The sequence below is a fragment of the Triturus cristatus genome, chromosome 4_1 (assembly GCF_964204655.1).
Source record: "Triturus cristatus chromosome 4_1, aTriCri1.1, whole genome shotgun sequence".
Lineage (NCBI taxonomy): Eukaryota > Metazoa > Chordata > Amphibia > Caudata > Salamandridae > Triturus > Triturus cristatus.
Window position 1 is genome coordinate 94,340,957 of NC_140585.1, and position 24,876 is coordinate 94,365,832.

The 24,876-nt window shown below is 45.6% G+C and overlaps 1 protein-coding gene across 2 annotated transcripts in view; it reads left to right on the top strand.

Annotated features, from left to right (window-relative positions):
• The window catches only part of LOC146839637 (uncharacterized), a 590,171-nt gene that overhangs the window by 142,818 nt on the left and 422,477 nt on the right, over positions 1 to 24,876 (top strand). For both annotated transcript variants that reach the window (XM_085650371.1, XM_085650372.1), the window contains exon 4: positions 17,346 to 17,441. In XM_085650371.1, the coding sequence (XP_085506497.1) occupies positions 17,346 to 17,441 (96 nt within the window). The remainder of the gene's footprint in view (positions 1 to 17,345; positions 17,442 to 24,876) is intronic.

The following is a 24,876-nucleotide window of genomic DNA, read 5'->3' on the forward strand; positions in this document are numbered from 1 at the left end:
GTCTCTGCTTCTCAGAGGTGGGGTGGTAGCTCTTCTCCTCCTAGGGTTCTAGGGTACTGAGGGAGTCTCTGTGGTGGGCTTACCACCTTCTTATTTAGGTTTTTGTGGGCCTAACTGTCCCTTTCTTGAATATCACCCCTGGTGCTGACTGAGAACCTGGGTTCCTACCCGCTCATCAGCTGTGTACGAAAGTGCCTCTTTTGACATGGTTAGCTCCCACGTTTTGCCTGATGACTGATGTGATTTTGACTGTAAGTGCACTGGGTGCCTGCTAACTAGGTTTCCAGTGCCAGAGTTGACATGACCCACAGCACAGTGTGCCATGCCACCCAGATACTGCATAAGGTATAGGTAAGTCACCCCTCCTGCAGGCTTTTAGCCCTAAGGCAGGTTGTAGTATATCCACAATATTCAATCTATTCTGAGATACTGTAAGTGCACTGGGAAGCCATGAGGAGTACATGGGCTGGATGCCTGTCAACACGTGTTCCATAGCTCCATGATGGCTTCACTGATTCTTAAGGTGTTTGGTGCCAAAAATCTTGTCTTAAAAAATCCTCATTTGTGCCAGTGGCGGATTTATTAATCAATTTACACAATAGACCCTTTTAGAGGGTCCCTTGAAAACCTATCAAGCACTGGTGTGGTCTCTGACTTGTTTCCGCCAGTCTGCCACCCCTCAGACCTATTCTGACCTCATGAGGTGAGAGCCAGAGCTCTCACAGGACAGAGACAAAGCCTGATCTGGATGGAGGTGCTTCACACCTCCTCTAGGACAGCATGGCCATCCTGAGTGGGAAGCTTGAAAGGCGATGGCGACTTTGAAATCTAACCCAGAAACCTCCAAGTAGTGGGTGAGGCCAATCCGCCTTTCCTGTTCCACTTATGGTGGGAGGAAAGACTGGAAAATTAATTTGATTAGCAGGAGGGTCCCCACTTAGTCTACATCACCCTTAGGACAGGGCAGTCAAGGTGAACCCCTCTCCTAAAATTCTACCATCTTGGGATGGAGAAAAATCAACCCACAAGGGCTAGGCTTGTGTCTCTTCACACAGAAATGTGGTTACTAATGGGTAAAGAATCCCTAAAGGTAGGTAGCCCTTTGACTACTATCTGTCTCTCCTTGAAATGTCCCTAAATTCAGTATTTAGGTGGCACCCCAAGACCTGTACATCAGATTCAATGGACAAGAGAAGACCTGTTCAAAGAAGACCTGCTGCATGAGAACTGGAGCACTGCTGCAGAAGAAAAAAAAGGTTCCAAACCCTGCCTGCTGCCTCCAGGATTCGACAATCGTTGCCTGCCATGTTGTCCTGAACCTGAAAGGACTCCAAGAACCCTGGAGAACCTCCAGCCTTCAAATAATCGCAGAGAAGCTCCCTTGGAGATAAGGTATCACTCCCTTGTTCCCCGCAGGCACCGAACCCATGAAGTCCAGTTTTTCGACTTGCTGTTCCCTGATAACCTCGATGCAGCACCAAAGCAAGAAAAGGGATACTGACTCTGGTGGGTCAGATCTATCTTCTCACCAAGCTTGAAGACACCAGGACCTAACAGGGCTGCTGCATACTAATACCTGGGGTACCGGATCCCCAATGGCAAACACCGGTAAGACAAGTCCACACCGGACTCCCAAAGCATGAGAAGCAAGCACCCATCAAGGGATATCGAGACACTTGAGACCCACTTCCTGAGCGGACCATCTTTTCTTGGATCACCTCTACAAGTTGCCTGCTTCTGACCGCGAGGTCCTCAAGATGCGCAATGCCAACTGACCTGTTCGCTCTGCACCCAACCTCACAGGCCCTAGCACTGACTAACCAACTTTGCACCCATGGTCCCCAGGCCCATGCAACCTCCTCCCTCCAAGAAGACCCACCGGACTTCTCGGTAAGTCCCTCTATGCAGAGTGTAATGGCGGTGCAGCTGCACAGCGGCCGCCATTAAATAGGAAAGGGGAGGGAAGCTCAGCTGGGAGGCGGGATCGGGAAATGTCAGGGGGGGCAGTGGGGGCAGCAGCAGCGAAAACGGGCACTGAGGCCAGAGGTACAAGGACTGAAAATACAGGTGCAATTGCAATATAATACAAAATAAAGGGACAATAACAGAAGAGAGAAAACAGAAACAAAAGACAGACAACAGCAGAACAGCAGAAGATCAAGCCTCTCCGACTGGACCACCAGGGATGAGGTGCAGGCAGGAGCCTGCGGGTGGAGGAGGGCCTCAAACACCTACCTTAACAGGGCAGTGGCAGTGGCACACCAGCAGAGCTGCTGGGGAGAGAGCAGGACTCTGACCAGGAGGTCAGAGGTCTTGCTCAGACACCCGAGCAGCGGCTGCCAATAAATAGGGAAGGGGGAGGGAAGTGCAGCTGTGAGGCGGGAAATGGCAGAGGGGAGGGGCCACGGGGGCAGAGCGGTGGAAACGGCTTGGAGGACACAGGTAAAAGAACAGAAAAACAGGTGGAAGTAAAATATAAGGGCACAATAACAGAAGATAGAAAAAAGAAACAAAAGACAGAAAACATAAACAGGGTACAAAAAACAAAGACAGACAACAGAGGACCAGCAGAAGAGCAAGGCTCTCCTACTGGACCACCAGGGATGAGGCACAGGGAGGAGCCTGCGGGGGGAGGAGGGCCTCAAGTTTGTTTGGGTTGAGGTAATTTTGGGGCTGGGGGTTGGGTAGTTTTCAGGTTTGGGGGGTCGGAGTTTTAGGGCTCAGGGCAGGGAACAGAGGTAGGGGGTAGCTTGCTTGGGTTGGGGGTAGTTTTGGAGGCTGTGGGGATGTGGTAGTTTTCAGGGATGGGAGTCAGGAGTTTTAGGGCTCAGGGCAAGGGACAGGAAAGGGGCAGTTTACAGGCTAAGGGGACAGTTGGCTGGGGCAGAGGGTAGTTGGGGGTATATTTTAGGGGGTGAGGCTGGTTTTAGAGATCAGGTTGGGGGTTGGGGTTGGAATAGTTTTTGGGGAGTTGAGTGTTAGGGCTCAGGGCAGGGGACAGGAAAAGGGCAATTTTCATGTTGAGGGGGCAGTTGGGCTGATCATGTCTTTACCATAAATGTGTGTGGTAAAGGCATGCGTGGTAAAGGCATGTGTGGTAAAGACATGATCATGGTTAAGACCGCGTGTTTCAGGCATGAGTTGTTGAGGCATATGTTGTTCCACCACACAACAACTTGGAATGGACTCTTCTCATCTCAAGGGCTCTTTCAAATGCAGTAAGTCATTTTTATATGTTGCCCCCCTCTGTGTACCTATGGGCAATTACCTTAGATAGCCTGCAATCAAACCCACCTCCCTGGGACATCTCAACCTCTTCCTCAACTTCTTTCGCTGCCTCGATTTCTTCTTGCTTTTTAATCTGCCCATTTCTCCTTACCTAGGGCTATTTTCCTCTCTTCTATACTTCTACAGCTAGCTGTGCCTCTGCAAGGGACAGTTGTGGTTCCTGTCTGTGAGACTCTCGCTAAATGTAATCTTTAACATAGTTGTAGAAGTGAACAACATATAATCATCCTCCCGGAGTTTGTTGTTGGAGGGGTCAACCTATCCTTCATCTTCTAACTTTTTCTAGCTCATCCTCTGCCACAGAGGTAACTTTGACAAGCTGGGCCTTTGCCCAGGCTCCTAGGGATTGTATCAACTCTGCTTTGCTCATCGTTCTAGTAGCTGGTAACTCCCTAGCCCTACACAACCCCCTAAGTTCCTTAACAGTGATTTTGAGTGGGTTATCCTGATCTAGCTCCATGGTATTCCTAAATTTTGGGTCACAACAACTATCAAATGAGGATTAGAACACTTTTAGAAAAATCAAAAATTAATTTAAAACAGTTTAGTTCAAATAAAAAAAATTCACAAATCTAAAGTTTTGTTCAAAGACAATTTATAGGATTATACACTTTATGGTGTAATTTAAACACAAGTACGTATCCTCACTGCTGAACACCAAATGTTGAAAAGTGGATTATTAGTAGTGACAAGTAGTAACTCACTACTAGTAATAAGACCACAAAAACAAAAAAAGGTTCAGGTAGGGTATAAATTAATCTCTCGCTCAACCCTTGGTACCTGGCAACGAGCAGTCATGCTTAACTTAGAAGACAGGTGTTTAAAGCATTTAAAAAGACCAATACATTAAGGGCCTGATTCTGATGCGGTTAGGAAAGCATTCCCACCATGAGCCTGATTCTGATGCAGTTAGGAAGGCCTCCTAACGGCATTTGCTCATTCCAAATTGGATTGGGAATGTGTTTTCCCAACCGAGGACCCAATTTTGATGCGTTTAGGAACATATGCTCCCATTGAAGTCAATGGGAGTCCAACCAAATCGTATCTGGAAGCATCCGGATATATCGTACTCCGCCGGTCGGACTCTCCCGATCTGAATGGGTCGGAAACTATTTCCCAACCGATTCAGTCGGGAAGTTTTTCCAACCCGCAGCAGAATCGGGCCCTAAATAGCAAGGCACAAAACAAAATAAAAATCCAACATCAGTTTATCAAAATAGATGATATTTTTTATGAACAGACACCAAAAAGTAGGTAACCAAAGATGTGATTTTATATGAATAAACACTTTCTAGTACTTAAAAACATATAGCGCCACACTGGCACACCTGATCGCACTTGACAGAGACAAAGTCAAAGTTTGAGGCCGACCGTGATGGAGCCCTGATTGGATTGACTAAGCGAGAGGCCTCGGGCAAAATGTTACCGTCGGACATAGAAAAACTTTGTGGGAGAATTTTCTCTCAAATTCGAGAGATTGCCTCCCGCAGCCCGATTTTGATGCACCTTCATAGGATAGCTTCTCCTCAAGGCCTTGGTCAAATCCTCAAATTCTGGAGCTTTAAATGGGACAAACTAAAAATCCAGACCTGGTTGTGGATGACATTCGCCAGCTTAACTCTGGACGTCGGGGGGGGGCGTGGCTTGGCTGCCGAGCGGAATGGCTGCCTGAACCCGCAGCTCCGCTGATCGAGCACACCAATCCGACATTTATCCGCTATTCAGCTGTCTTGACTCGGACCCCTCGACCCTCATGAGGCGCACAGCGGGGATGTCCTGCCCGATGTAGCTCCTGGTATCGCCCCTGGCGTGGAGCCGGTGTTTTGACCCGACGGGCGGCGAGCGGCGCAGCGGCCTGTGGTATCTGCTCAAGCCGGGGACTAGAGTGTGGCAGGACCACGAGGACCTCCCACCCCTCCTGGAGCCGCGGAATGATCGACGCATGCCCTGATTGCGGAGCCGTGCTGCGGGGACAGCCGGATTGACAGCGAGGCTCGTGAAGCCCTGTAAGCGTGCTGAGCGAAGTGAGAGCCCTGCCTGCCCGAGAGAACCGGACCTTGGAGGGTGCTCCGGAGAGACACGGCCGGAGCCTGCGCTGTCGGCCGAGGGGCACTGCCGGGTCGCTGCGGCTGGGGCCCTGACCTGGGGTGTCCGATTCTGCCTCGCGCCTGTGGGGCGCCCGGGACCCTTGTGCTGCTGGTGCCTGGATTGAGCCCTGCGGAGGGAGACGACTGGCGGCCATTTTCCTTTGAGGCGCTGCGCGGCTGGCGACTGGCACTGTGGGCCCAGTTGGCGAGATCTGATATCGGCGGCGGACGAAGGTGCTGCAGTCCCCGACAAGGTAGGGGGTCAGCGAAAGGTGTAAGTGCTCGGCCAACCATTGCCGATTGGTCCGTGGGGAGTGGGCCGACGCCTGATTAGGTGTCCCCCCCTGCGGGTGAACACGCTGAGGAGGTTGTGCTGCCGCCGGTAGCGCTGTTGTGGATCAGGTGGCGAGAGACCCTCCCTGGGAGACTGAAGTGGGACCTCTAAGCGAGCGGATCCTTATATCGGGGGTCCCTGTGCCGGTGAAGAAAGCGTATCCCCCCCGGCGGTGGAGGGCCATAGTTGGTCTGATTGTCGCTGCGGTAGACTGACCTTGGGTGCCTGGTGGAGTGAGCGCACCCTGAGGTGTTGGCTGGGCCGCGGCCATGGGCAAATCCGACGCGCGGCAATCGAGGCTCACGTTCGACAAATCCAAGCAGAAGGCACCGGACCCCGAACACCATGAGGGTGACGCTGCTGGGGAGGACCGCGTGGGCTCTCAAGACGCGGACATCAAATCGATGTTTCAAGACCTGAAGACGAGCCTGCAGGGCATAGACAGTAAAATGGACGCCCTGGCGGCACGCATGGACGGCATTACGACGAGGATGGACAAACAAGAGGGCCGAGTCGAGGCCCTGGAAACACGTGTGGCGGACACGGAGGAGAGCCAGTCAGACCTCGCCAAACAACTCCGTGGAATGGATAAGGTGCTAGCTCTAATCCAACAAAAGAACGAGGACCTGGAAGCGCGCTCAAGGCGCAACAACGTCCGCATCACGGGTGTGGCGGAATCCACGGACATTACGAGCATGGAACAATATGTAGAACAAATGATGAAGGATTTGTTTGGATCGGGACTGTCATCGATGTTCCTCGTGGAAAGGGCGCACAGAACTTTCGGTCCGAGACCTAAGCCGGGAGCGCCATGTAGGCCCATAATTGCACGTGTTCTAAACTACAGGGACAGGGACACGATATTGCACATGGCAAGAGAACTTAAGGACATGCAATATAAGGGCAACCACGTAGCAATATATCCGGACTATACTATGCAGGTCCAGGCCGCCCGCAGAGAATTCCTGCCGGCAAAAAAGGTTTTTCAACAAACGGGTACGAAATACTCTCTAATTTACCCTGCGAAGCTAAGGGTGCAGGGCCCCGGTAAACCATCATTCTTTCTAGATGCGAAAGCCGCTCTGCAATATGCGAAACAACTGGCCAGAGACCAGAAGAACCAAGCTACACCGGAGGGACGGGAGCTGCAGGACGGGCTAAGTGATGTTGAGTGATAAACACTATTTGGTGACTGCTATGTTGCGGTGGCTTGCCTGTTTTGATTGTTCTGGGGCCTGATGCTTGCCTGCTGCCACGGGGGCTCCCAGCTCGAATGGAACATGGTGACAATGTGTTTACAGTTTCGGGGGAGGGGGGTCTTAGAGTCGACATGCTGGCCAGCGCTCGATCACCCTGTCACGAGAACGGGGTTACTAGGTAGTCCACCTGCGTACCTCAGGGGATGATTCCCATTTGTTGGTCACTATCACTGGCCTTAGGCACAGTTTGTGGGATGGGGTGGGTGGCCTGGGGGGGTAATGCACAACCTGATTGGGGGGTTGGAGCGGGTGGGGAATATGTTAATTTGAGGTTTGGGATGTTGGGGTTTTTTGTTTGTTCTGGAGCGTTGAGTTGGGGGGAGCGTACTTCTGCGATGCACTGCTTGCTATACACCATTCACCGCCCTGTTGGAAGCCACATTACTCGCAATGCACTGTCCACCCTCGGGCGCAGTGGCCCGCTTGGCTACTGGTCCCCGACTTGCTCTGCTACTATTGTTGGCTGCGGCCTGTGCTGTTTGGAACTGATCCGCTACTGGAATGTGCTTATATTAGGTCCCTGACGCCATGCAGCAAATCAGATTTCTCACTTGGAATGTCAGAGGCATGAATGATAGACGCAAGGCCCGGCTGATTCAGGCCTTCTTACTCAGAAAAGAGGTAGACGTGTGTATCCTGCAGGAGACTCACTTGACCGCGGGATCTGCGCAGCTGCTTCGCCACGCGCGCTGGGGAGAGATAGTACACGCTTCCTACTCTAATTACTCCAGAGGGGTGGCGGTATTGATTAGAAGGGGGCTCTGTTGGCAGACACACGAGGAAATCAGGGACCCGGAAGGCAGATTTATACTGTTGGTGGGGACGCTGTGTGGCATGAGAATGGTGCTGGTAAATGTGTATGGCCCGAATGATGACAACCCTGTCTTCTACGAGGACCTGTGGCACAAGGTGCAGGCGCGCGGCCCGGCGGCGATTTTATGGGGTGGGGACTATAATGTGGTTCTTTCCAACACTTTAGACAGGCAGGGCGCATCTAGAGAGCATCATCCTAAAGCGTCGGCGGCGCTCAGTTGTGTTATCCAGGATGCGGAGCTGGTGGACTCCTGGCGGCTCCTGCACCCCGGAGTCCGCGCGGGTACGTGCATAACGGCACACAGGGCGGCCTGGTCCAGACTGGACTACTGGCTGCTGTCCCGGGACTTACATACCTCGGTTCTGGAGGTGTCACACCTGCCGAGGTCGCTATCTGATCACGCACCGGTATACCTGTCCATTTCCACACCACCACAATATGTTCAACCCTTTAGTTGGAGGTTCCCCTCCCGCACGCTGCGTGACCAGGTATTCCAACAGGAATTGCGCGACAAACTCGTAGAGTATTTCGAGATCAATGAGGGGTCTGTGGATTCGCCGGGCGTGCTCTGGGAGGCCTGTAAAGTGGTCACGCGGGGTTACTGTATGTCGCTAAAAACCGGAGTGCTGCGCTCCATACGAGCTACACTGAGTAAACTGGAATCCGAGCTGGCACAGCTCGAGACGGCCCTGATGACTGCGCCGACAGATGGTCTGCGTGCCGAATTCAGATCAAAGCTCACTAGGTATCAGGAAGAGGCAGACAGGGAGGTAGCGTACTTATCTAAGGACTCCCAAGCCAGACGATATGGTGAAGGAGATCGCGCCGGGCGCACACTGGCGTACATGCTCCGGCCGCCTCGTGGGTCGGATCACATCCTTGAACTGCAGGGTGCGGGGGGGGCCATAGTGAGGGAGCCACCGGCTGTGCTGGCAACCATGACAGATTATTATAGGGCCTTGTACACTTCCAGGGTGACGCCGGAGGACACTGTGCTCAGTGAATACCTGGACACCATAGCTTTAGCATGGTTCAACGATAGAGCCAGGCAATACATGGACCTACCATTCACCCCCGACGATATTAGAGTGATAATAGCCGGCTTGCCGCCCTGTAAAGCACCGGGCCCTGACGGTCTGACGGCGGCCTTCTACAAAGAATACGCTGACATCTTGGTCCCGAGACTTCATAGGGTTTTTGAGGAGGCAGTGGAGAGTGGTGTTCTCCCGCAGTCGATGCGTGAAGCTTTGATCATCACACTGCTAAAGCCTGGCAAAGACCCCATAAATCCGGACTCATATCGCCCACTGTCACTCATCAATCTTGATGCCAAAATCTACGCGAAGTTGCTTGCCGACCGCTTAAAATGTATGTTGCCACAGATAGCATTATCCGACCAGTCGGGTTTTGTGATGGGTCGTTCCACATCGCACAACCTCCGTGTGCTGTTTGGCCTTTTGCATTATTTGGATCCAGGGGTGCAGGACGCGGCGGCGCTGTTGGACGCGACTAAGGCGTTTGACTCTCTGGAGTGGAAGTTCCTCCGGACGCTCTTCACCCGCATGGGGTTCAGCCCGCAATTTGCCAGGCGCATTGGCATACTCTACAATGATCCGACGGCCAGGTGCGGGTAAATGGACAGACGTCTGCCCCTTTCTCCATTACCAGAGGGACCCGTCAGGGGTGCCCACTGTCGCCGTTGCTATTTGCTATTGCAACGGAACCGTTGGCGGCTCGCATGCGACAGCACCACACCCATCGTAGTATCGGCTTCACATCGCGCGGGCTGCTCATATCACTATATGCTGACGACATCGCCATATATATGCTGAACCCTCAGGAAAACTTTGACCCGCTGATGAGGGAGGTGGTGCGCTATAGTGGCCTCACCGGCATAGATGTCAATTGGTCGAAATCGGTGATGTTACCACTGACGGATGGCACACTCGAGTGCCCCTCGGAATTCCCGATCGCCTGGGTTACAAACGAGGTCAGATACCTGGGAATACGAGTGGGCCGCTCAGTTCCAGACATTTGGCTGTCCAATTTTGGGGTGGCCATGGACTGGCTGGAGAGCAAAGTGAGGAGATGGAAAACGCTGCCGCTATCATTAACGGGCCGCATAGCCATCGCAAAGATGGTAGTAGTGCCTAAATTTCTCTATTTATTCGTGACTATTCCCTTGCCTATACCGAAGGTGTTCTTCCGCCGCCTCCGTTCGGCCATGATTGAACTGGTCTGGGCGGGCAGGCAGCCCCGTGTAGCTTGGAATCTCCTCACGCTCCCATTTCGCCAGGGGGGCCTGGCGGCCCCAGACTTTGAGCTGTATGCATATAGTGCACAGGCCCAATACCTGCACTACTGGCATCACCCGCTCCCTTACCAGCCCCATGTGGCGATTGAGAAGGACGTAGCTGCACCTTGCCCACTGCGGACAGCGGTGTATCAGAGATACAGGCGGCCCCGGGATGACATCGACACTGTTGAAATGGTGCGGTGGGCCTGGTGGAACATTGCAAAGCGCGCCAGCACCTCTGACTTATATGCCCCAAGCATGCAACTGGAGGGAAACCCATTATTAAGTCTGTTAACTGATGCAGCGGTGACGCGTCGGGCACATGCATGCGGTCTGAGGGTGGCGGGCGATTTGTACCCAGACGATACTTTTCTCACGATGCAGGCCATGGTGGCGGCGTCCGCACCGTCGGCGTCGGAGCTCCTGTTGTACTATCAGTTGCGGTCGGCATGTAAACGTAGATACCCTACGTTCCCGAAGGCTCCGCCGACGCTGGCGGCACTGGAGGATGTCCTATCAAACTCCTCCTCGCGCAAGCTGATCACGCGCATCTACAGGGCCACTCAAGGCGCAACACCGGTTGCGCACGTGGATTCCCGGGCGTCGTGGGAGGTTGAAGCTGGCATAATTGTCACAGAAAAACAATGGGAATATTGTTGCACCCAGCTTGAAAACCTATCTCCTAATTACAGACTGCGGCTGGTCCACTTTAACTACCTGCATAGGACGTACCGTACACCTATTCAACTCTTTAAGATGGGTTTACAGACTGACACGAGATGCTGGCGATGCGGCGAGAGTGAGGCTACGTTCTTTCACCTGGCGTGGATGTGTGGCCCGGTACATAGCTTTTGGGAACAGGTCTGCAGTATCGTGGGGCGGATGGTGGGTGTGACATTGGATCCCGATCCACTTGTGGCCCTTCTAGGATTCGTGAAACATATACCTAACACATCACGTAGGCTTGTGGCTATTCTATTATTGCTTGCTAAGCGTCAAATAGCGATTCACTGGAAGCGCAAGGCTCCCCCGAAACTATCAGGCTGGAAAGGGTCGGCGGTATACTGTAGGGAACAATTGACAGCCTACTGGGACCAGATGCCGCAGCGCTCACGACCGGCTGATATATGGCAGCCCCTTGTGGACTGGCTGGCGGGGCCGGAGGCGAATGGTGACGACTGAGCGACTGAGCTGGTTGACTTTTGCTATGGTGCTGAGGATGTGGGGCTATGTGATGGGACCGTTGCGTGTGGCCTGCGGTTTGTGTTTGTCCTTGGGCGGGTTTGCCCTGTGCTTGTGCGGTCTTTGCAATAGATGAACATGGGGGGGTGTTGGCAGAGATATTGGTTCTTGAGATGTGTCGCCCCCAGCTGACTCACGCTTCCAGTTGTTGTTGTTACATATTGTAATCTGTAACCCTCCTGGTATCAATCTAGTGTACACCATGGATCCGCACTGGCGGTGTACCGCTCTGTATACATGCTGCCTGCCTCCGGGTTGTTGGCTGAATAGCAGTGTACACCCTATTGGAACAATAAAGGTTTAAAAAAAAAAAAAAAAAAAAACTCTGGACGTCGAACCAGTCGGCTTATTGATTGTTGTCACTCAAATTTTCAAAACTTTACCATACTTCTGAATCCTTGAAATCTCAAAGTGTCCAAAACACCAATCCAAAAGGTCTGGGATCTCCTAGATGGCCTCGGGATGTTTTTGTCTACTAGCTCCACAATACACCTGGACAAATCCTTAAAAGTCCACTGGACGAACTCCAGGATGGAGACTCTTGGTGCAGATGAAAAAGGTGGACTCTGTTAACCTGTAGCTTGCAGGGAGTCCACTCCTTAAACTTTCAGAGCTAGGCATAGTCCTTCTGGTGCTGAGTCCCACAGTTTCCAGCAGTGGCAGTACTTCTGAGGGCAGTCATTTTGGTGCAGACCAATGAGTCAGCCCTTCTACTTGTCCCTTCAGCATGGCCAGACTAGCTGTAGAGGGCATCAGGCTTTTTTTCTGGTGGGCAGGAGGGATGAGTGCCGGTTTTGGAGCAGTGGGGCAGTTTTTTGTTAGAGGGAGCAGGTTTTGAAACAGTACTGCAACCTCAGCCCCCTATTACAAAAGCAACACCAGCACTTCATGCTAAACCCTTGTCCCCCGCCCCCCCTCCCTACCTCTGAGGGTAGGTCCGACAGCACTGCCAGAGCTGGTTTGTGTTCCCAGTCCGGCACTTCTCTTCAGGCAGCACATCTGAAGATATGAGTTTTGCAGCTCTTAGATATTTATGCATAGTCTCTAGGTGTCAAGCAGAGGGGGACCCCTGACCAATGAGATGCAGGACACCACCCAGGTGGAGCACATTCTTGCCAGAGAAAGCACTAATATTTCAAAATCCAAAATTGAAAAGGTCTTTCCCAAGGAGCTGGATCAGGCTAATCCAATCTATTTGTGTTGCTAATTTTCCTAATCACAACCTCTCCCTAATCTAATCACAGAGGATCCTGTGTGGCTGGGGTGGCAGGATGAGAGGTGAGCCTTGGCTTTCCCAAACTGTAATTCTCCCTTTGAAAACCAGTTTGACCACTCCACCCCCCCCCCACCCCTTTCCTGCTCTCACCTCTATAGCCTGTACTTCCCCAACCACAGGAAATCCATTGTGTCCTCTGACAGGACACCTTACACTTCATTTAGCAGCACTGACACAGCACGGGAAAAGGCAGAACAATCAGTAGAGGGCAGCTGCAAAGCTGGATTTTGGTGCACAGAAAGGAAAGATTAATAACTTTGTTTCTGTCATAGTTATTATAATTCTAACAGTGGCAAGTTGTTGGATTAATCTTAACTATTAATTTGATACCTTGAAGTATATATTTTTACATGGCTCCAATCAATATTTATACGTAAATAAACTACTGCAATGTTAGCCCATGGAACCATTCACTACAATGGGGAAAACAAAATTGACAGTTTTTCACTCATCATGGCTTATAAAACATCTTTTATAATGTCCCTGCTTATAGTTACAAGACAACCTACACCTGGGGCACTTAGAGTAGACCTTAGAGGTGACTTACAAGTAACAATAATGTAATTTGAGACTTTAGAAAGTCCTGCAAATCAAAAATCAAATTTGCATATACTTTTAAGGCAAAGACAGCCTGAAAAGCTGATCTGCCTTTCAAAATGGCAGCAGTCACCACAGCAGTGCACACACAAGTGCAGGAAATCTATTGGGCCTCTAAACATCCATGCCCTGGTCTGATTTGCAGAGTCCAGGGCACTCCCAGAGTAAAAAAAAACAGCATCTACTAGTCACAAATGGGAGCATAAAAGCACTGTTCTCTCACAGTTGCAAAATCCCATTAGGTTGCAAACTCCCACTCAGTAAATGAACAGCATGTATGTGGCATAAGGAGCACACATCTCATTTAGCAGAATTAAATATTTGGATGCTATAAGAAAATATCCCTTTTATGTGGTCACCCCTACTTTTTGCTGCATTGTATTGCTGGTGTATGCACTCTGAACAAGCACTGCTGTTCAAGTGCCCAGGGTAGGTGCTCTGACCCCTTAGAACATGTAGAATTGGCATATTTAACTTGCCTATAATTCCCTTGTAGATAGTGCTCTGTGTACTCAGTGCCTGTAGGTTAAATGTCACTAGTGGACTGCAGCACTTATTGCGCCAACAGTAAAGTGACAAGTGAAAACATGACTCTAGGCCTGCCACTGCAGTATAGCTGAAAAGTTTTCAAACTGCCATTTTGGCCTGTCGAAATCACTCCTTTGCCAGAACTGAACTTTCCTTTTTATTGTATATAAGTCACCCCTAAGATAGGCCTTAAGTGCCCATACAGCAGGGTGCATATTATTAACAAGCTGGACATTATGTTTTAGGTTTTACATTTCCTAGCACTCTCTAAAGTTGTTAAACACTGCTGAAGGGCTGACTGTACCTTTGACTGACAGTAGGCTATGCTATAATCCTCATAAGTGCTTACTTCAGTTAAGGAATAGCTAGAAAAAGACCATAGACACAGAGTTAATCTGCACCTGTCGCTTTTTATCAGCCTGATTCTCCCCTACAGGATGTGTTAATGGCTTCCCGGCAAGGAACAAAAGAGCCGGCTTTGGGAGGAGGTGTGACCTCCTCCAGCCATGATGGCCAAAGGGATATGCATACCGACTGCACAAGATTTGAAATCACATCGCCTTTCACTGCCACTTTCCAGAAAGCACGGATGGTACCAATTCCAGTTGGGGGAAAACCTGCTTCAGTACTGTTTTGCAGAGGGAAATTGTCATTTTCCTAAACACGCATCAGGGTTTACCCAGAGCTCTTCCAAGGGGGATACATGTCCTGACATGTTGGATTTTAGCATAGCTGTGCAATGTAGGATTGTTTAAAGCCAATATCCAAGGACATTATGTTATAGTGGGTACGGTTACCCCTGAGAACCTTTTTCCCCCACAATCTAGTGCTGAGAATAAATGCAGCATCTCTGGATACCTTTTTCAGAAACCCTCTTGACCTGTGAAAGGCAGAAGAAGGGCTGCATCTGCAGTTAAACCTGTAAGGAGAGACCCCAAAGGCTAAATTTGCTCTCACTTTTACCCAGGAAAAAGGCATAGACTCCAAGCATCAGTTGTTTTACCACTCGTGAAGGTACAAGGCCATAAAAGCTGCAAGCCGCCTCCTTCCTTCATGAGCCCAGCTGACCAGTATCAATTGGATTTGGCCTGGACCCTGCTGGTGGCTTCTGGGTGAGTGAGTCCTAACCCCCAACTGGTTGCACAAAGTCCAGGACCTGGTGTCAGAAAGGGTTCACTGACAGAATATCGATGTAAAAAATATTGAAGAAAAAAATATAGATGAGAAAATATAGGATGCAAATATACCGACTCCCTATACTTAAACAGGTAGGTTCAAAAATACAGAAACAAAAATATTGATGTAAAAAATATAGCTGCACAGACTATCAATTTGTATATATATATTTATATAAAATAAAATAATATGTTAAGTAATACAATTAATATAAAAATAAAGTAGGTATAATATACATTTTAACAAGTATTAGAAATAAACTTAATTAACATATGTTAAACACACATGCATAATAACATAACATCTAATTAAAAAACATTCTAATATAAATTGAAACATTAAACTATTTAAAAATCTTGAAACTTAAATTTTCCACTGCAGTCATTGCAACAGCAGGGAAAGTGTTGGCTAGCGGAGGGATCAAAAATTACTATTCCAACTCATGTGAGTGCATAAGTAGGGCAAGTGTTGGATATCGGAGGGGTAAACATTACTATTCCCACTCCAATGAGTGTAATGGTAGGGAAAGTGTTGGATAGCAGAGGAGTAAAAAATGCTATTCCCACTCCAGTGAGGGCAACAATAGGGAAAGTGTTGGATAGTGGAGGGATAGAATTTACTGTTCAAACTCCAATGAGTGCAACAGTAAGGAAAGTGTTGGATTGCGGAGGGGTAACAATTAATATTCTCACTTCAGTCAGTACAAAATTAAAAACAAACAAAATACAAATATATCTAATATTAAAAAATAAATATATATTAAAATGTTAAAAACATGATAAATACCTACAAATATTATAATAAATGTAATAAAAATACTTTTCAAACAAATACATATTTTAATTAGAAATTATTTAAAAAGAATATCATTAATTATTACATAAATGTACTTTTTTTTATGTCCTACCCTATAACACCACACAATTCACAACCCAATTCTAAAAAAATGTAAAATGTACTTCCATAATTAACATAATTAATTAAAGAAATATTATTATTAAAAAACAATTTAAACTCATAAAAATGAATTAACTTCCCACACTTTACCCCTAAAACTCCCACAACCCACAGCAAAAATTAAACTGTAAAAATGTATTACACAATTATAACTTATTTATAATGAAAAAACTAATAGTATCTAACAACTAATTATAAAGTAAGTAAAATTAATATACTCACCACCCTTTCCGCCTATAAAAGGAAAACCACACACAAAACAATTTAAACAATTTCCCTAATTAAATATCAATTCATTAATATTAATGATCGACTAATTATTAATTAATTAAACATAAATTAATTTTCACCCTTTACAGAGATCAGGGTCAACGTCGAGGCCGCAAAAAAGGATCCCAAGTTCTAGAATGGTTCAAAGTGGGAATGTAGAGGGATTTCACCGAGGCTGACGTCCTACAGCATTTATCCATTGAGGAGACGTTTTGGAGCATGGGTTCCGGATTTTGCCCACTTGGAGCTTGACCGCCAACAATGAAGATAGCACCAAGTTCCCCGTCAGAGCAAGTTCTCATCAAGAACCTGCGCTTCATTTAGCTGCCATTTTAGAGTCATTCTTCAATTCCGGCCTTCACCCTGACACTTTGTTGGCTCACCAATAAGGACTTTTTGCCAAATGTTTTTACCAGTCAGAAGGTAAACTTCTTACTGGGATGAACCTGGTCCCAGTTTCTGATGGCAGTAGATCATGGTCAGCCTTAACCTTTGTCTTAGACCAGTCTAACGCAACCAGAAAACATTGATGGACACTCTGTGCTCTTAGGTGCTCTTTTGCAGTAAAAAGAGAGAAGAGGCTACATTGGCTGGGGTATTTTTGAACTATAGTGAAATAAAGATAAGAGAAATGTGGTTAAAACTGTACAGTATCCTTAGTTTTTTGTGCGCCTGTTTAGTTGTCAGAAAACGAGTTGTAAAAAATACCCTGCCTTGTTTCAGATTGTGTTTCCTTTACATCAATTATCTCATAGGAAGGGCTGCTGTAATTAGACTGTTGTATAGACATATGTTAATGGGCTCTTGTGCTGTGCTCCTACATGTTTTATGAGCTGTTAGCGCTGCAGACTTGAATTAATAGATCAGTGCTAATTTCACAATGAAGTAAATTGCGAAAAAATAAGCATTGCTTAGCTGGCTGGCCCGGGGGAATGCAACAGCAGTGCTTAACTGGATTACACAGTGAGAGAGTTGAAAAGTTCTGCAGATTATGTTACTAGATCACTCTATGTCACCAAAAACGGAATGTTGTAACCTGGAATGCATAGCAATTTAAAGTGGTGTAATAAGATGCTTAAGTGAGAGAAGTTTACAACTTCCATAACACATTAGGTTGTTAAACTAAACCCCATTGCTGTGTCTCTGTTTATCATTTTCTGATTGTGAACCTCGCATAATAATTTGGTAACATTCTATGGTTTGCCTCCTCCCCTTCTGCAGCCGCATCCTGCTCCCCTTCCAGCTGCCTGCACGGCTATTGTCCCCTTAACCAATGTGAATGTGACGCTGGATATACTGGAGTAAATTGCCAGGACGGTAAGGAGGAAAGGGTTGTTCATATGCCTTGCATGCCCAGGCATAAACGATGCATTGTGGGTTATCAGGACATTAGTCTTTATCACACTTTTTGTTGACATCGTTTAAGCCTAAACCTAGATTAAAATGCAACACATTTTAACATATAACATAAGTTGGTCAAGAGAGAATGCTTGGACTATATGATGAGAATGAGAGGAACAGGATCTTAGCAAATGACAGTTAGAGCATATAACATATTAGTAACAACCACAACTATAAAACCATATTTGCTCATTATTCCAACTTACCTCCATTACTACATGGTCAGTCTGGCACATCTATTAGTGGCTTATCGATCTACAGCTAGATGTGAACTGGATCTCATAGCCTGCCCTTGTGACTTGGTATCTGTTAAATCCGGACTGCATTTTTCTTCATTCTTTTGTGGGATATATAAAAGGATTAGGAAGGCATTGCTCGTCCCCTTTCTGAGGTCTCTGAAGATATAGCAATGTAGACCTGCCCTATTATATCTACAGCTATTATAAACAGACATCGTCTGCTTCACTGTTTATAAGTATATCTTATTGTCTGTCAGAGTATGGAAGCTGGTAGGTAAATAATTGTGATTTATCATCACATATTAGTCCACCAGGGCCCACTTGTGTAACAGGTTCTCCTTACTATCAGTGGAACCCATTGGATCCATAGGTTTTAAGATTGAACCATAACCCGGGAATGATATGATCTTTAGCTCAAATAACTAAGGTAGTGAGCTCTAAGCACAATGCAGTGCTTTCTACTTTGCATGTCATGATTGCATTTAGTGCATCTTAAACAACTAATGGACTTTGGAAAGGTATTCCAAAGCCAGCGAGTGCTGAGAATAATCCATACTGTAGAACTCCATCAGCATCTTATTGTGCACTCCAACAAAACAAGTGTTTGCCCTCATCGTATTGAACAAACTTTGAATACTTAATGTGAAAAACTCTGTTATTTTCTTTTTTAATATAGGTATTTTAAATGTTTTATGATGTTATTATGTGATTTTATGATTTATTTTAAATCGAATAAAGCTTGCTTGATGATGATGATGAACTTCTGTCCTTACAAATATTATACACTTGTGCCAGTATCTTTGTAGAGAGTGCTTGGTACTAACTCACTGGGCATCTACCAAATGTGACAACCTGTCCAGTATGGAATGCATTCCAACACTACTTATCATTTCGATGTTATCTTGTAGGGCTATTAATATAGATGGTGCCAATGTATACTATATGATCAACTAATGTAACTACTATTTAATGGGCTATCTGCAACATAACATTTAATCTAATTATAGCAACTGCATTCTTTGTAGAACGAGGGAACAAATTCATTCATATTTGTAGAATTTCACCATTTGTACTGAAATTATAACATGCAATGTTTAGTCCATATTCTATTGTCATTTGCACAACACATGGGGCCTGATTACAAGATGGGTGGTTAATTCCTATCCATGTGCAAACCTCTGTTTATGCACAGTTTAAAATTATGGGTTGTTGGGTGTTTAACACATAGGATAATTATCAAATGAGTTAAATAACTCAACTTTTGTTGAATTTCGGCAAGTCAAACCTTCCAAAATGATCAGTGTAAAATCGTACTGTATTTACCACATCATGTGGGTTTTGGTCCGTTAAACACCAAAATCTGCAAATTATTCCCCAACAACTTGAAATTGGTGGTATTTATCGACTAAACAACGTACCCCATGGTATCATTATTTATCATGCGTAAAAAATGGCAACTATACACACTCACAGTTTAATTTATTTCATCACCAGATGAGATATTGTCTCATAGATTGACAAAATTATAACATTCTGAGAAAAATGCTGTAATTTTGTATGTAAATGTAGTTCCAAAGCCTACTTCCACTAATTGCCTGTATACAAAATTAGCCCGCTAATGTTGCCTAATTTAATTTTCTTTTGATCACTGAAGCTGATAAAAGAGCTTTTCTGGCTGAGTGAGTGTCCAACAGATAGAGTCAGTGTAGTCATATCTGGATTGGATGAGAGCTTTGATCATCTGAATATGCAGGTTGGGATCAGTGAACCACAGGATGGCTAGTTGAGTGAAGCAGGTGTGAGTGACTTTATGGCTGTGTCTTCACAGATAGAGTGTGATCTATCAGAACATCTCTCTGTGATGGCTTACCTTTAGGAAGTTATGTGGCCATCCAGCACTAGATGAGTGATAAAACTTCGGTCACAGTGCCAGTGCTGTTGTCGGTGTTTTGGGGGATTTTGTATATAAGAATGATAAAATAAGTTGAGAGCTATGATCGTATGTATAAAGCAGGCCTGCATGGTGAGGGAGTAGAGCAGTGGCAACATGTAAAAGGTGAAGAGAAAGGGTAGAAATGTGGTCTCCTGTGGAGCAGCGCAGCATAGCGTCTGTTCCTTCCATGGAATCTGTGACTTCGACAAGCTGTTATACAAGATGTTATAATCAATAGTGTTGAAGGCCGCTAACTGATCTAATAGAATCAGCATCGTTGTCCATTAGCAGCCACAGGTTGACCAAGGCAGATAATACCACCAATTTGGTGCTATGATGAGGCTGAAAATGAATAGGCCTTTCTCTCCTGCAAGGTTTTGCAGTTGGGAAACACAACAATTTTCAGCAGCTTTCCTAGACAGGGAAGTAAAACATTAGGACAGAAATGATTTAGTCTGAGTAGATTAGGTGATGACTTCTATAATAATGGCTTCACAGGTGATAATTTCTACAGATCAGAAAAATCCCTTGGTTTCGTAAACTGCTGATAGAGAGGAGGTTGCCTCTGCTAGCCATCAGCATACACTGCATAAAGTGACCCAGGCAGGGGCCTCTGGGGGAGAACCACGGGCAACTGATTGTTATACCTTGCTTTCACTTGGTCGTCTTTGACCATCATGGTGGCTCCTGTTTGGCTACTCTGCTGGATGTGAGTTTGGGGACCATTTCTGAAACAATAGTGTTCCAAATCCTCTGACTTATATCATTGAGAAAACAGGGGATGTTGTCATACAGTTTCTTAGGAGGTGGCGTAATATCCTCAGATGTATGTGCGTCCGACCCCTGAGGCCCAATAACAAAGTGGAAAAGCTTCTTGCATGTATTAGATACACATCTAATCTGTTCAAAAGACAAGACCATTTTGGATTAAACGATTCAATACTTGTACAACTCAGCTAATGTTGAATACCTGAACCTTTCCTCAGTAGCATAATCCTTTTTCTCCACTTCTATTCTGCTCTACAAGCAGCTGGATTGACATTATTTACTTCAGTATAGAAGTAAGGATAGTTCTGCTTTCAGATCTGAAGTGTGGCAATGAAAACACAACTTAGGGAATCATTATGATGTTGGTCAGAAAGCATTCCGCGTGACTCAGTGTCGGAATGTTTTCTGACCAAATCGGATTCGGTGACTCCGATTCCGATGTTTCCGAACACCCTTCGGTCAGATTCCTAATGACTTCAAGGGGAGTCTGTGTTCCGACCGACAACACATGCTCCCATTGAAGAAAGGGATGGCTGTGGAAAACCTCGCACCCTGTGCAGGCACCCCATAGTACCTGTCACACCGTGCATGGTTGGAAAGAGGGGATCCAACCAGAGGACTTTGGGTGAAGTGGGGCTTGCTACGGGCCCCCAAAGTCAGTCTCTGACCGCCGATCCATGTTGGGCACACCGAGTCGGAAAGGCTGTCCGAATCCAACAGTAATACATCGGTCGGAAACGCGGTCTGTAGACCTGTACGAGTCTGCTCCGACCAACTCGCTTCTCCGAATGCCATTCCGAAGCGAGTCAGAACTGAATCGGAAAGTCTGAACAGTTTCCAAACATCATAATTGATCGGTCGGAAATGTTTCCAAAGCGGTTGGAAAGGCAGGTTCCAACACAGATACAGACTCACGAATGCCGTTGGGAGCCTTTCCGCCCAACAGTGTAATGAGGCCCTTGGTGTAATTTTGAATCTATGTACCAAATAGTCAGGGGTTACACTTGGAGGGTTGGAACCCCATAACAATTCTCTGTAAAGTTCTTCCAATTCCTCACTTTCGAAATTAAAGGAAATCTCTGGGTTTGTGTGCATCTTGGTACCTTGATGTCGAAAGGAACCCCGTAGTGGTCAGTGCTTATTAGAAATGGGCTTATTAATGAACATAAAATAGTATGAGGAAAAGATGTGGTGTACCAAGTGATCTGTTATGTGTCGTCTCAAGATTCCTCAATATTAAGTTTAAAATGACAAATTTTTTATAAAATTCAACTGTGATCCCGTAAACAGCTCAAACCAGAGATTAAGTTCTCAAATAAGAATGAGGTTGTTTTGGTGATTGCTCACATTGCAACATTTTCTGTGAAAAAGAAGGCATTTAAAGTGAGGGGGGACAAGTGTCTTATATTCCAGAATGAAGTTTATGGTCAGCTAGCAAATGGTCAGCTAAATCAATTTTTTTCCCAGACTAGTTGTGTTTAAACTTCTTTACTGAATTTTCATAATACAAAAGGAAGCATTGCAAGGGACCAATAATATTAGTAATAGTATTACTATGCATCTTTTTCTTTATGTTATATAGGCATGTGTATATCATGTCACTCCCCATGTTGTGTATGACTTCGGTGGTATAATTTCTAACTAAATATAACATGGCTAGACTTCTGTCTCATGAAGATAATTAACATAGATGACATCATAGGAGGTAGAAAAAGAGAAAATGAAGGAGAAGATAAAAGAAGAATATATATCTAGACAAGGAGAGGGGAAAATACCTAATACAAGCTAAGATAGAGTAAAAATACACCACGTATCCAATATTTGGTAACGTGACCTAGTTTTGGTTCAAGGCATTATTTGTTAATTTCTCAACACAGAGTAATTCGGTATATTGGAATCCAGAGTCATTGTTTTACTGAAGGACCACCAGCAACATAGAGAGTTCTCCTGTTGAATATAGGCATCAAGTTCCGCCCCAAAATGGACTGAGTTCTTTGGATCTCTATTACACAAATAATTTTACAATTTATCACAATTCCATACATCCACACCCAGTATGTGTGAGATGACAAATTTGCATGGATTTCAAGTTACACCTAATTGCTTTTAGTGCAAGAATTATTAGTAAGTAACTAGCCAAATGAGTCAACAAACATTCCTAACCATGACTATATTGCTCCGAAAGTTAGCATTTTTAAAAAAATATTAGATTTATTTCAGACATTACATGAGACAAAAAACTCCTTCCATAGGTCTAAAAACAAATATGCAGCTCTTGCTAACTGAATGATTTTTTAAAACAATTAAAATCTGCGATTCTCTAAAACACCCCTCTTCTTTTCGTACTTTATTTCCTTGAAGAAGGATCATAATAAATGCAGAGGTCCCATGATACATAGTTGATAATAGGCGGAAAGTCATCTTCGCTGCTTCTATTCAACCTCACCAGGACATATATATATATTGGGGACCATTCCGTGTTAGATCGTTGTCTATCCAGACCTTAGCTCATAAAATTCCAGTTTCCAAAATGCCTATGTATTTCATTGGGCCAGTGTGTTCAATTTAAGATCTGTTTTACCAATCCGTTTATTACAGTAAGTTTTTACTTGCATACATTCTGATTTGAGGATTTGATTGATCGCAGTGTTCACCACCAGACACACCAACTTCCCTCTGGATCTGCAAATCCTTATATCTCGCTCCTCAATTGCAGTAAGCATTTAACAAACACCATTCTGACCTGTTATTTCCCGTAACAGGACAATTCTTATCATTGATATATCATGTAATCATGACATTATCTAAGGAGCTGTAGTTGAGCCATCCAATTGAATTCTGTTAGTCGGTAGGAAGGGGAATCAAGGGCAACAGAAGGGATCTAACTGTCAGCTCAAACTGCATATGGGGCTGAAGAGGGGTTAAGAACTCCTGCAAGGGGAATAAGAAATGCAGTACAATGACTCTGAGGGCCTCAAGCTCTGTAACATAAGGTGGAGACAGTTTGAATCTGAAGGTGTGCTTAGGTGTGAGATCTGAAGGCTTTTTTTTAGATCTGAGGGCTTGGAGGACAAAAGATTGCAACATGGGCTAAAATTGTCAAAAAGGTTCTTGGCAGTGTAATCTGGATGTAGGGAATAGGACACTATGTGCATACGGAAAGAATGTGAAGGGTCTCTAATGGCTGGGAGAAGATTTCATGACCTGAAAAAGAGCACAAAAGGTACACGAGGCCAAGATCTGTGAAGGTTGTCTTCAGAGCTCTGCAGAACAGCTAGGGTGGTTGAAGATTGGCAATGGGGTCTGAGGGTAGATAGACTTAGCACAATAGGGCCCAGCTCAGGTTTAATGCTTGCACTGCCAAAATATTAATATTCCTCAAATGTTCATGTCTGGAACATCAGCCTGTAGGTTTGTTGTTACATGTCATCATACATCCGTGCAATTGCTTAACCATTCACTCACCCATCCAGCCATGAACTCACATGCTCAACCATTCATCCATAAATTCAGCTTGCTGTGTCTCAGAAGAATATTTTTAGCAAAAATATCACCTGACATAGATATTGTGTTCAATGTATACTTTACATTATGAACTACAGTCGGACAATATTATTGTGTCTAGATTTTCTATTACTAACTCCAGTTGAACAATATTTTTGTAAGTGACCTTGGTCATAATATATCTGACAACAGTATTTTGTTTTCAATATTTTCATAAGATACCATTCAGCTCTCTCTCTATGTACTTTCTAATACAGCCAACTGTTGATCCATTCTCACATTCTTACCAATCCATATGAACAAGTATTGGCAAAGCTGCTAGGTCTGGCTACATTCATTAAGTTAACACATGTAAATGTAGGCATGCATAAATTAATTTTTGCAGGTGGTGGTACATTAACATCAGAAATTTCATATGTATGTAAATTGTTGCTGTCATGCTACAGGAGAGACAAGCTCAAATTCCAATCCTTTTCTAATGAAACACAAATTACATTACATTTGACACATTCTAAGACTATATAAAGACCTCAGACCTGCTATGGGACAAACGATGATGGATGCATAGGAGGCAGTTGAAGCTAACTACAAATGAGACACAGGTTATTACTTTTGTGGGAGATCACCTTCGGATTACACAACCAATTTCAAATTAGTTTTATTTTGGAAAACAACAATACACAAAATGTAGCCATGTATAGAAAGCTGTATTTTTGGAGGGTGCAGCTTTAGTGGAACAAGCTGAATAGGATCAAGTAACTAAGAAGAATGTGCAGAGGGATGAAAGGAACAAGAAAAATAGCTAGGAAATCCATTTCCAAGCTTACAGGGAGAAAACCTGAACTCCACCCGATGGACTGTAAATGAAGGAATAGTTATTTCTGGTCTAGATCCAGATAAGCTTCAC